This window comes from Vicia villosa, unplaced genomic scaffold (genome assembly GCF_029867415.1).
Source record: "Vicia villosa cultivar HV-30 ecotype Madison, WI unplaced genomic scaffold, Vvil1.0 ctg.000359F_1_1, whole genome shotgun sequence".
Taxonomy (NCBI): Eukaryota; Viridiplantae; Streptophyta; class Magnoliopsida; order Fabales; family Fabaceae; genus Vicia; species Vicia villosa.
In genome coordinates this window covers 98,535-111,185 of record NW_026705162.1, presented here as the reverse complement: position 1 = coordinate 111,185, position 12,651 = coordinate 98,535, and the positions used below count along the sequence as shown (strand labels likewise).

Here is a 12,651-nt window from a genome sequence, read left to right as displayed (position 1 = left end):
ATAAGGGATCAAAAATGGTATTTTGCCTAAATTATTAAAATATTATAGCTATATTTTTGAAATATTAAAAATAACGTTTTTGTAACAAATATTACAAAACAAATATTACAAAAAAAAAAAATAATATATAATTTTTTTTTGAAAAAAATAAAATGCTAATAAGAGCAGAATTTCAGTTAAATAAAAAAAATGAAAATTATTAAAATTGAGAATAAATTGATTATTTAATTTAGAATCTTGATTTTTTTTTTGAAATATTCGGCATCATAATTTCTTATATTTAGAATCACATTTTTTAAAATAAGAATAACTTTAGTTTTTAAAATAGTCAGAAAAATATATTTTATTTTATGATTATATATTATGATTGGATAAATTAAAAATTATTTTTTACCAAAATTGAAAGAGACTATTTTTAGGAATAATCATGGAGTCATTAAGGGGTCATTTATAATGATTAAATAGAATGATATCAAAAGTTTAAATTGACAGTAAATAGAATAATTTATGAGTAGAATTTGACCATTCATCGTTTATATATATATATATATATATATATATATATATATATATATATATATATATATATATATATATATATATATATATATATATATATATATATATATAAAATTGGCTTTTCAGACAAATTTAAATAATATAATTAGTGCATTGTCTTTAATTTATCATATTTATCATATTTATATATATATATATATATATATATATATATATATATATATATATATATATATATATTACTAATTTTAATGATTGATTTTTAAAACATATTTATTCTAATTATTTAATTTATCATTATCGCCAATTAAAAACAATAACAATATGATATAGAAGAATAATAATTTATTTTTTGTAAACTAATAAATAACTTATTCATAATATTCAAAATATATAAATTAGATAAATATAAAATAAAATTATTAATTAAAAGTAATATTTAAGTCTTATTAAGAAACGAGAGTTAAATATAAATAAATAATTATGTAATAATTTATTACACTAATAACTTTTATCAATACAAATATTTAAATTATACTAATATTTAAAATATTTTATTATTGCACTATTAATACACTGTCATTCTTCTCACAAATGTAAAGCTACCAATTTTTCCATTTTCACAAGCGGCAAATTATCCCGCCTACAAATTTTGCACTTTTCACAAGCCGACGACAATTTATCCCGCCTACAAATTTTGTACTTTTCATAAGCGACAACTTATCCCGCCTATCTCCTTGTTTCCACCATCAAAACTCTCTTTTTTTTATAATCATTTTCAATCTCCTTATGTAAGAAACACACTTATATGATTTCGATCGTGTTGCTCCTTCAGAGAAGAAACGTTCTAAAATTTTCGATTTGGATTCCAAACTTGAGAAGAGTCTTTTCACCCCCTTCAGAGAGATCAAGGTTTTGATATTCTATTTAATCTACTTTTTTGGGGCTTCAATTCAATTCTTAGTTTTTTTTAGCTTTCCTGTTTCGATTTTAATCTCTTTCCGCATCGTAAAAATATATATATATTTATTTATTTTTGGGTTGTGTGGAAAAGGGTTTCTTAATTTCTCTGTTCTAATTTGTTCTAATGATATCTATTGATCAATGTTGTAGAGTTCATGGAGTGGGAATTATAGGTTGCTATTGTTGTTGATTTAAAATTCTATTGTTTTATGTGTTGGAATTATGAACTAGATCCTGACTCTGGCTGTCCTTTAAGGTCAAGGTTCACTTAGTGTCCTTTGGAAAAGAATAATAATTCAACCACCAGAAAATGAAGATCTGCAACATATAGTCAAAGTGAGGTATCCTGATTTGGAGCTTCATGCAAGCGAACTTATAGGTATTGATTTACAATTTTGATAATATATGGTCGGCAATCTGTTTATTGTCTCGGCAGGTTCTCGTTAAGGTATTAAGAATAATTATAAGCTGCCTGTGCTATTGTTACTTTTCTTTTGATTAATGTCCATTTGGTTCTACATGGCAGGGATCTCTTAAAATGGTGTAAAAGAGTTACTGGGTTAGATTTTTGCTCTGATCTTAGCTTGTCAAAAGAGCAATGTAATTATATATACACAGAGGTCTGTTTTATTTTTTGTTAACTTTTTTATCACATGTTTCAGAGTTACTTCATGTGTGTAGCTTGTATTTCATCTCGGGCTGTTGATGTATTTGCGGCCTTTCCAGCTTCATTTGATAACCGGTTATCAATAATGAAAGAGATAGGAAAGTTGTGGAAAACATGGGATTCTGCTGCTGAGACCTTATATCCCCTCGACAAACCAATATATCAGGTTTTATTTATTGATGTTTAGCCTTTGCTTCGTTAATTTGCCTCACCAGTTTCTAATTTATGATGGTAAATGCAGGATTCTGTCGCAGGTTTAAAAATAGGCCGGATTGAAATTGGCTTGGTTGGTATCCACATTGCAATATGTGCTTAACTTCTCTTGTTTGTAAACTATTGTAATGCTAGCACTTCTTGTGCTTTTCTTTAATTTGGCTTTTTCCAAAAAAGAGATGATGAACAACACGCCGACACCGTCGTCCAACACGCCGGTCAAGCCGTTGCTGAAGGCGCCAAAATCCTTCAGGATCGCATTGTAAAATCTTCATTCCTGATTCCACTTTTCTAATTTCATATTCGTATTTGCTTGAAATTTTAGACCTAATCGTTATCTCAATGATCTTAACTAAAATTTCCGCTTAGAGTGTATCCGACGCCGACGCAACTTGTTGTCCGTTTACATGCTATTTCTGATTATACTGATTGTATTAGTGAAGTTGAAACTTACTGATAAAAAAATTAACAATAATTTGTGGCACGTTTTCTCACGTTGCAACTGGTTGAGGATTCAATTGAATTCTGGTTTATGTAGTTACAATATTTATGGAGTGTTTTGAAATGAGAACAATGAGAATAGAAAATTTACCATAGGGGCATCTTGCAGGCAGCTAGGAATTATAGAAGTGTTGCACAGACAGTTAAAAGATTGGAAGAAGCTGCTATTTCGCATAGGGGACCTGAGAGAGTGCAGTTGCTTAGGAGATGGCTTGTTGTCCTTAAAGAGATTGAGAATTTGTCTAGAGCATTGGCGGAAGGTAAAGAGAAGACTCTTGAGCAGCACCTTGTCGTTGAAGAAATAAAGGAGAACCCACAAAGACCTTCTCTGGTTAGAAACTTTCATTGCATTGGTGTAACTGAATTTAGGGAATTATGAAATATTCAATTTACAAAGGTTTTTTTTTGTTATGATTATCTGAAGTTATGATATATTGAATTTGTTATCGACTATCGTGCTTTCTACTTCTAGAGATTATAAATGCTTTCTCTGCTTTCCCATTACTACTGTTTGCCAAAATGCTGCATGGTGTTTCTTTGTTTTAGGTGATAATTGGTTTATTGTGTATTTGGCTTCTGCTTCAACTTCAAACATGGTGTCCTTTGGTTTTTATGTGTATTTTGAAATGGGTGTCCTTTGGCTTCTGCTTCAACTTCAAACATGGTGTCCTTTCTACTTCGACTGATGTACAACCACTAAAAATATGATTATTTGATAAATATAATAGGTTCTTGTATATTACTTTTGCTGTTGATTTATGGATTTCCTATTTTGTAGGTTCTATTGACAACAAATGCAGATGTGTTGAGATTCATGGAAGTAAGGGTGAGATCTATTTGAATACGACAGATTGGTGACAAATTCAGTAGTAAACATAGACTGATAGTAAACAGAGTGAAGTAGATAAACTACTACAATAAAAGTTTAGATGGCATAAAACTAGGGCCAATAGAAAAGTGAGGGAATCAATTGTCAACTTACGCCTGTCTCAATAAGCCAGCCAGAAAGCGCATTACTCCAATTGTAATTGAACCATGAGTTTAGGTCTGTGTGAAAGGGATCAGAGTTTTCAAGTAAATTGGATTAAGTATAGACCATGGAAAATTATTACAAATTAAGGCTTTTCGTTGTAATTGCTTATGCAATCTTTTGTTATTGTTTCAGATTCATTGTGACTAATAATGGATCAGGTTATAGTGTGGTTGGTTTGAGGTAATGAGTCAAGTGCTTCACTTTTGAGAACATACTGTTGAATGTGTATTGTGGTACTTTTCGTTTATCGTTTCCACAGGGATTATTGCGATATCACTGCCGTTCTATAGTTTACTTTGTCGTGAGTTAAAGTTATCATGGGGTTTGGTTTTGATTCTGGTAACATAATTTGTTTAATCTCAAGCAAGAAATGCTAAACTTGGTATGTGGTTTTAAAAGATGGTAAAAGAATGTCAAGATTAGATTTGTTTTTGATGATTTGCTTCTATCATATTTTCTTGATCAAATACGTGAACTCATGAATGATACATATAATCACAATCCTCTCAATATGTTTCATGTCTAAACCATATTGTGAAATTTGCCATTTTGATCCTTAAATGATCTCTCAACCTAACTATCAAAATGACAACACTCAAAGCTTAATATAGGTAAATATCAACTCACAAAGCTATTTCTAAACTTTACTTGTTGATAGATAAAAAACCTAGGTCAAGACTTGAAAACATTTTCTCAAATAGAATACAAATCTCATAACTAAATAAACACAAGGTTTTTCACCATATATATATCATCACTTGTTCACATACAAAAGATCAAAAGAAATACAAACTAAAAGCAAATCATCTACCTCTAATCTTGACACCAAGAAGGTTTAGCCACCCATTTCCATGGTGACTTGAGTAACAAGCAAACTATCAAGCTTTATGAACATCAAGATGGAAGTCTCCAAGATTGATGGGTAAAAACTTGAATTCTACTAACAATGGAAGTTTTAGGGTTTTCTCACTCCAAATGGTATATTTTGGTTCAAGAGAGAGAAATTAAAGATGGAATGGTTCTCAAAATATCTAACAAGCACTATATAGCATGGCACATCAGCCCAGATTCGCCCGGCGGAAGAACAGCTTCGCCGGGCGAAACCCACTAAACAGGCCACGTGACCTCAAAAGCACACAAAAGAACCCCAAAATAATATCTTCTTCCGCCCGGCGAGACAGACGCTCCGCCGGGCGCTCCAGAGCAGAAAGATGGCCAAAAATTGAGCTGCTTCGCCCCTGGCTCGCCTACCCCTCGCCGGGCGGAGCTTCGCTTCCAAGCTATTCGCCGGGCGAAAACAAGAGGAATACTGACACCTTCAGAGTTGCCAAAATCCTCGATTCTTCGACTTTTTTCCCGATTTTTCTGAACATTTGCTATCACCAATAACTGAAACACTAGAAAATAGATCAAAATACCAAACATTTACATATGACAAAAATCACTTATTTACATAAGCTATTCTTCTAAAAACATAGAAAAAAAGGGTAAAAAAAGTGCCTTAAAAACATACGAATAAAAACAACAAAAGACACTCAACAAAATCTCCCCAACTTGCATCTTTGAATGTCCTCAATCAAAGGAAAATTTTTTAAAATTAAACCAAAACGATTCAAAGCACAAAATCAACCGAACAAAACTTGAATGGTTCAAACTCGACAAGTGCACGCCCAAGGCAACTTCATAACTTAGATAGATAGATAACACTATAACGAATTAAACCCTAAACACAAACTTCAAAATGCAAATCTTTGCCATAACATGCTCATGTATGAATCACCTAAGTTTCTCACAAAACAGGGATTATACACAATATAAACAATGGACAAAACACTCTCGCTAATAACTATATTAACATCCAGAACAATTCATACGTTCATCTCGACATTTCGCAAAAAAAAACATGGAACAAAGATCACAAAGGACTTTTCTCGGCTGTAGCTTGGCTTAGGATAAAAAGGAAAGGATAATATATAAGGCCATTGAAACGAAAATTGGTAAGAAACAAGGAAAACAATTCTCAATCTGATAAATTCATTCTTGCTCAAATCACAACTTCTCACAATTCACTTCCTTTTCTTACAATGCATCTTCTCTTTATTATTATTTTTTTTTTTTTTTTTTCATTTTCATTCATTTTTTTTTTTTTTTTTTTTTTCTATATATATTTATATAAAAGATGCATTGCCCACCACACTTTCTTTCCCATGGCAACTTCACAAATAGGAACCACTCTCCCCAACTTCACACTTTTCTATCTCAAAAGACGAGAATTGCTTTTCAAAGTAAGATAAAGGTTCAAGGGAAAGTGTTTACACAAGAAAAATATGAGAATGAATCATCATTGACTAAATTTACTTGATCAACAACACAACTACTAAGTGGTAATCTTAATAATTTGTTGGCATGCAATGGATTCATTCACACAAACTTTCGGCTCAAAAAGGTTTACAAATGCGCACACACTAATTCGGTTAAATGAAGCCTTTTTGGAATGGTGGTTTTCCTCAATAATACAAACAATGCCTTGATCCCTTCAAAGTTCCATAATTTCAATTGAACACAAGATTTGGCATGAATCGAACGAGTTAAACAATATTACTAGACATCACAATATTTGGTGAACAATGGAAGCTACTCACATTTATGGTTAAGTCCTAATGATTCACACTTGAACATATATTTACTAGATGATGCATATCACGAATTTGCATAAAGCGTTAATTTAATTATCGTGCTATCATTCTACAAAGCGATTAAAGTAATACCTTCTACGCACACTTTTGAGGATCTTATCATCACCATCCACACTTTTGAGCTGACAAATATTTTTGTTTTTCTTGCTCCTTGCGGAACCAAAATCTTAAACAATCAAACAAAGCTAAAAATTTAAACAACTAAAATATATAAAAAGAAATCCAACTAAAATTAACTAACATTATCCAACAAAACATGGCCAAGCGCCAACAACCAAAAGTTATCAAATACTTAAAACATATAAAAAAAAAATCTAAGACAAAAACAAAATAACTAGCAAACTCCTAATCAAGGATGTCATCACCAATTTCATCACCCTCTGCATCAGCATCATCCACCCCCTCAGAAAAGAAAGGCCTGCCCTCAGGCCAATTTGCATAAGCAGAATAATCCTCGCGAGAAGGAAAAGGAGGGATCTCACCAGAAGGTGCAGACTGATGCAGATACAACTGCCTCATGGAGTCCATAAGGAATTCACTGGACCTCCTTCCAGCCTCAAGCGCATCCCAAGTATAATTAAAAGATGCTCTCAACCTCGGATCCCAATCTTCATAATCCAGAGTCTCACCATGCTCACCTGCAGCAGAGGACTCACCAGCTTCCTTCTGCTTTTTCTTAGCAGCCAACTTAGCATTACAGTAGCGGTTGATGTAGATATCATCAACCACATCTCTTTTCCTTTCGTTCACCACACTTGGAAAACGAACACCCTGCTTTTGACACAAAGAAGTAATCAAACAAGGAAAAATAATAGGTGCGCTAGAATGTACCCCAGGACGACGAGTGTTCTCGATGAAGATTTTCATCTCATTAGCAATTATTTTAGCAACGTCGACCGTCTTGTTTTCCAAGATGTGATAAACAAGCAAAGCCACATCAAGAGGTGCCGAAGACTTATGAAACCTTGGCCTTATGTTAAACACAATCAGAAGAAGCACCGCTTGCGCCAAAGGAGTCATATCAATCCTGTTGTAACGAATCGGCTCCTGAACATTGTTCAACTCCACCTGCTTTCCCGGTTTAAGGATCACACGAGAAATTACTTCCTGGTTCTGATGAGTTCGTCGTGCAACAGAAAACTCATCAGTCTGGATATTTGGATCAAATGGATTCCAAGGATTGCCAAGGAGCTCACTGATTGCATTCCGCGAAAAATCGATCTCCTTACCACGAACAAAAGACTTATAAGAACACAACTCACCCTCCGGTTGAAGTGCATTAGCATAAAACTCACGGACAATCTCATAATTTATGCAATCAACCGGAGTGAGCAACCTTCCCCACTTCTTTGCATTGAAAATGTTTGCTATTTCTTTGTAGCTTCCCTCAGTGTCAATCACAAACTTCCTCTCCGCCAAAATCTTTTTCTTTTCCAGCATGGGCATACGGTCCTGGTGGATGGCACTACTGAAACGCAATGCATCAAAAGCTCTTGGCGGAGGATTTGAACTACCAGCCGCAGTTGCATCCTTTTGAGACTTGGATCGCTTCCTTTGCCTGCTAAACATCTGCACAAAAAGAAGGAACCACACAAAACAAGCCACCAAAGATCGTTAGCACAAAACACACCATCGACTGTAGGAACCAAAAATAATACTTTTGCAGGTCTGGTGTGACTCGCCCGGCGAGCCAGAATGCTCCGCCGGGCGAATCGAGCGAAACAGGGCAACACAACTGCAGAACAAGCAACATCCCCAACACCATCTTCCCACACTCTAAGGAACTTCTATTCACCTCTAGATAACTCTATTACATCCTATTTCAACTAAAGGTTTTCAAAACCCTATGGTAATTTCATTACTCTAGTTTAATAGGCATGAACACAAGAGAGAAAAGATAACAAAGAGGGAAGAATTTACCTTTGCTTAAAAATTGAGGAAGAGAAGAGCAAGAGAAGAGGAATGGGAGCAAGGCAAGGAGAGGAACGGCTAGGGCGCACAAGGGAAGGGGGAAACGAAAATTGCTGGTGTGAGGGCAAGAGTGGGCCTCACACAATAAGCCCCTTTTCTCTGCAGCCCAAGCACGTGACAAACAGTCACAGAAAATACTCCTTCGCCCGGCGAGCCAAATTGCTCCGCCGGGCGCTCCACACCAGAACCAAAAATTTTTTTTTAAAAAAGATTACAGGCCTAGGCCTTTGGTTACACAACATTCAAATAAGATTTTAAAGCTAATAAAACAACTAAAACAACAGTAAATACTTACAATGCCGGGGTGCCTCCCGACTAGCGCTTTGTTTAACGTCGGTCAGCTCGACGGCTATAAGTGATCAAGGATCACTAAGAGCAAGCACCTTTGTTTCTCTATTAAACTCGCACCCACGGTACACTTTCAATCTTTGCCCGTTAACAGTCCATGTTTCTTTGGATTTCGGGTCTTCTACCACAATCGCTCCAAAATGCTTCACCTCCTTGACCAAAAACGGTCCAGACCATTTTGACTTCAATTTTCCCGGAAAAAGTCTCAAACGGGAATTGAAGAGAAGCACCATTTGACCAACTTGGAAATCTTTTTGCCGAAGTTTGCTATCATGATAAAATTTTACCTTTTCCTTATAAATTTTGTTGGAATTGTAGGCATTAAGTCTCAATTCATCCAACTCATGGATTTGAACTTTCCTTTTTTCACCGGCCAAGTTAGGATCAAAATTTAAAAGCTTTAACGCCCAAAAAGCTTTGTGCTCCATCTCAACGGGTAAATGGCAAGTTTTACCATAAACCATTTGAAATGGAGTTAAACCAATTGGAGCCTTATAAGCGGTACGATACGCCCACAATGCGTCGTCAAGCTTTTGAGACCAATCCTTTCGCGAACTTGACACAGTTTTTTCAAGGATCCTTTTAATCTCACGGTTTGAAACTTCAGCTTGGCCGTTGGTTTGCGGATGGTATGGAGTAGCAACCTTGTGCCTAACTCCATATTGCTTCAACACTTTTTCAAGTGGAGCATTGCAAAAATGCGATCCACCATCACTCACCAACACCCTTGGCGTACCGAAACGCGAAAAAATATTCCTTTTCAAAAATTTGATTACGGTCTTACCGTCAGCTTTTGGTGAAGCAATCGCTTCCACCCATTTAGACACATAGTCCACAGCGACCAGAATGTATTCATTGGCAAATGAGGATGGAAATGGACCGACGAAATCAATTCCCCAACAATCAAACACTTCCACCTCTAGGAAGCTTTGTAGAGGCATTTCATCTCGACGACCAATTCCACCACTCCGCTGACAACTGTCACAACTCGAAACATAACGATAGGCATCTTTAAACAACGTAGGCCACCAAAAACCTGCCTGAAGGGCTTTAGTTGCCGTACGTAATCCATTGTAGTGACCACCATATGGTGAATTGTGACAATGCCACAAAATACTTTGAGATTCCTCACTAGTTACACACCTCCTTAAGAGATTGTCACTACTTAATTTGAAAAGATAAGGCTCATCCCAAACGTAAAAGTTAGCATCGGATAAAAACTTCCGTTTTTGGTTCCAAGTAAGATCTTCCGGTATCCACCCGGTAGCTTTATGGTTAGCCATGTCAGCAAACCAGGGTCTAACCTCTTGGACCATAAACAGTTTCTCATCAGGAAATTCCTCTTTGATCTCACTTTCAAATTGTGTTACCTCGGTATTCACCAACCGAGATAAATGGTCAGCTACCACATTTTCAGACCCTTTTTTGTCTCTTACTTCAAGATCAAACTCTTGAAGCAAGAGAATCCACCTAATCAGCCTTTGTTTTGAGTCCGGCTTAGTGAGCAAGTATTTGATAGCTGCATGGTCAGTATAACACACAATTTTGGAACCAATCAAGTAAGAACGAAATTTCTCTAATGCAAACACTACAGCAAGCAACTCTTTTTCGGTAGTTGCGTAATTGACTTGCGCTTCATTTAAAACTTTGCTTGCATAGTGAATAGCATGAAAAATTTTGTTCTTTCTTTGTCCTAATACGGCACCCACCGCATAATCACTCGCATCACACATGAGTTCAAAATCAAGCGACCAATTAGGAGCGACGATTATGGGTGCGGTTACCAACTTTTCTTTAAGCTCTAGGAAAGCATTTAAACAGGATTCATCGAAAAGAAATTCAGTACCTTTGTTGAGTAGATTACTCAACGGCTTTGCCACTTTGGAAAAATCTTTGATAAATCTTCGATAAAACCCGGCATGTCCTAGAAAACTACGGATGCCCTTCACATTCAATGGAGGAGGCAACTTCTCTATAACTTCAATTTTTGATTTATCCACCTCAAGGCCTCTTGAAGAAACCTTGTGGCCTAGCACAATTCCTTCAGTAACCATGAAGTTGCACTTCTCCCAATTGAGGACCAAATTTGACTCCACACAACGACTTAGCACGGTATCAAGATTTTTCAAACATAAATCAAATGAAGCCCCAAAAACCGAGAAGTCATCCATAAAAACTTCGATGCACTTCTCAATTAAGTCAGAAAAGATAGCTTGCATACACCGTTGAAATGTTGCCGGTGCATTACACAACCCGAAAGGCATTCGCCGATAAGCAAAAATACCGAAAGGGCATGTGAAAGCGGTCTTCTCATGATCCTCGGGATTGACTACAATTTGATTGTATCCCGAATACCCGTCTAAGAAACAATAAAATTGTTGACCGGATAATCTCTCGAGCATTTGATCCATAAAAGGTAAGGGAAAATGATCTTTCCTCGTAGCTTTGTTAAGCTTACGATAATCGATACACATCCTCCATCCAGTCACAGTTCGAGTAGGAATTAGCTCATTCTTCTCATTTCGAATCACAGTCATTCCACCCTTCTTAGGCACCACATGGACGGGACTCACCCAAGCACTATCCGAGATCGGATAAATCATCCCGGCTTCTAACATTTTCACTACTTCCTTTCGCACTACTTCTTTCATCACCGGATTCAAACGTCTTTGTGGTTGAGCCACCGGTTTAAAGTCGTCCTCCATCAAAATCTTATGCATACAAAAGGAGGGACTAATGCCTTTGAGATCGGAAAGTGTCCATCCCATTGCTTCTTGGTTTCTTTCTAGGACCACAAGCAATTTTTCTTCTTCAACCTTAGAAAGGGCGTTGCTAATGATAACCGGCTTGTTTGCATTCTTCTCAAGGAACACATACTTCAAGTGAGAAGGTAACACTTTCAATTCCACCTTTGGTTCTTCAACTTCAAGCTCATCTTTCAACTCATCAATTTGAACTTCAAAAGGATTCATCTCATCACATGCCTCAAGATTTCTCAAGCAATCTTCAATTTCCTTCTCTTGATCTTTTGTAAGCACTTCAAGAGCTTCCATTAAAGTTTTCTCAAGAGGATTAGTCAAGTGCATTTCATTCTCTACTTTCATAATCGCTTTTTCTGTGGCATCGATTCTAAAACAATCATCGTCATCACTAGGATGCTTGATGGCTTCAAAGAGATCAAGACATAATTCTTCATCTTGGTACCTTAATTTCATTAAGCCATCATCAATATCTATCATCATTCGGGCCGTCTTCATAAAAGGCCTTCCTAAGATCAATGGAATCTCAGGATCTTCTTCCATGTCTATGACAATAAAATCAACAGGATACCAAAATTTGTCAACCTTGACAAGCAAGTCTTCCGCAACTCCATGAGGATGAGCTGTGGATTTATCCGCTAATGATAACGTCATTCTTGTCGGCTTCAAATCGTTGATTCCTAATCTTCTCACCATAGACAATGGGATCAAATTAATGCTAGAACCGGTATCTACCAAACCTTTGCCTATGTGAACATTTCCAATAGACACCGGTAAGGTTACCCGCCCAGGATCATTTGATTTTATCGGAGTAGTGCGTTGAATTAACGCATTACAACAAGAGCTCACCGTTACTACCTCCTGATCCAAGAATCTTCTCTTCTTAGTGATGATGTCTTTGATGAATTTCGCATACATCGGCATTTGCTCTAATGCCTCGGAAAAAGGAACATTGATTTGCAACTTGCTAAAAATGTCCAA

General features: G+C 36.0%; 1 protein-coding gene and 1 long non-coding RNA gene across 2 annotated transcripts; one reads left to right on the top strand and one right to left on the bottom strand.

Annotated features, from left to right (window-relative positions):
- Nucleotides 1-1,286: 1,286 nt before the first annotated feature.
- On the top strand, nucleotides 1,287-4,080 carry LOC131627338 (uncharacterized). Its single transcript, XR_009291432.1, has 7 exons — nucleotides 1,287-1,431; nucleotides 1,739-1,861; nucleotides 2,009-2,041; nucleotides 2,145-2,315; nucleotides 2,391-2,624; nucleotides 2,973-3,194; nucleotides 3,642-4,080. It is a non-coding gene; the product is annotated as an uncharacterized LOC131627338 (long non-coding RNA).
- A 2,854-nt stretch (nucleotides 4,081-6,934) lies between these two features.
- Nucleotides 6,935-8,622, bottom strand: LOC131627337 (uncharacterized). The gene is made up of 2 exons (XM_058898182.1): nucleotides 8,513-8,622; nucleotides 6,935-8,161 (listed from the first exon to the last, which is right to left on the bottom strand). Exon 2 carries the CDS (start codon nucleotides 8,159-8,161, stop codon nucleotides 6,938-6,940), a length of 1,224 nt encoding a protein of 407 aa, XP_058754165.1. The 5' UTR covers nucleotides 8,513-8,622; the 3' UTR covers nucleotides 6,935-6,937.
- Nucleotides 8,623-12,651: the final 4,029 nt, after the last annotated feature.

Coding starts and splice junctions, on each gene's coding strand:
- LOC131627337 (XM_058898182.1), bottom strand. CDS start 8,161: ATGTTTAGCAGGCAAAGGAAGCGATCCAAGTCTCAAAAGGATGCAACT.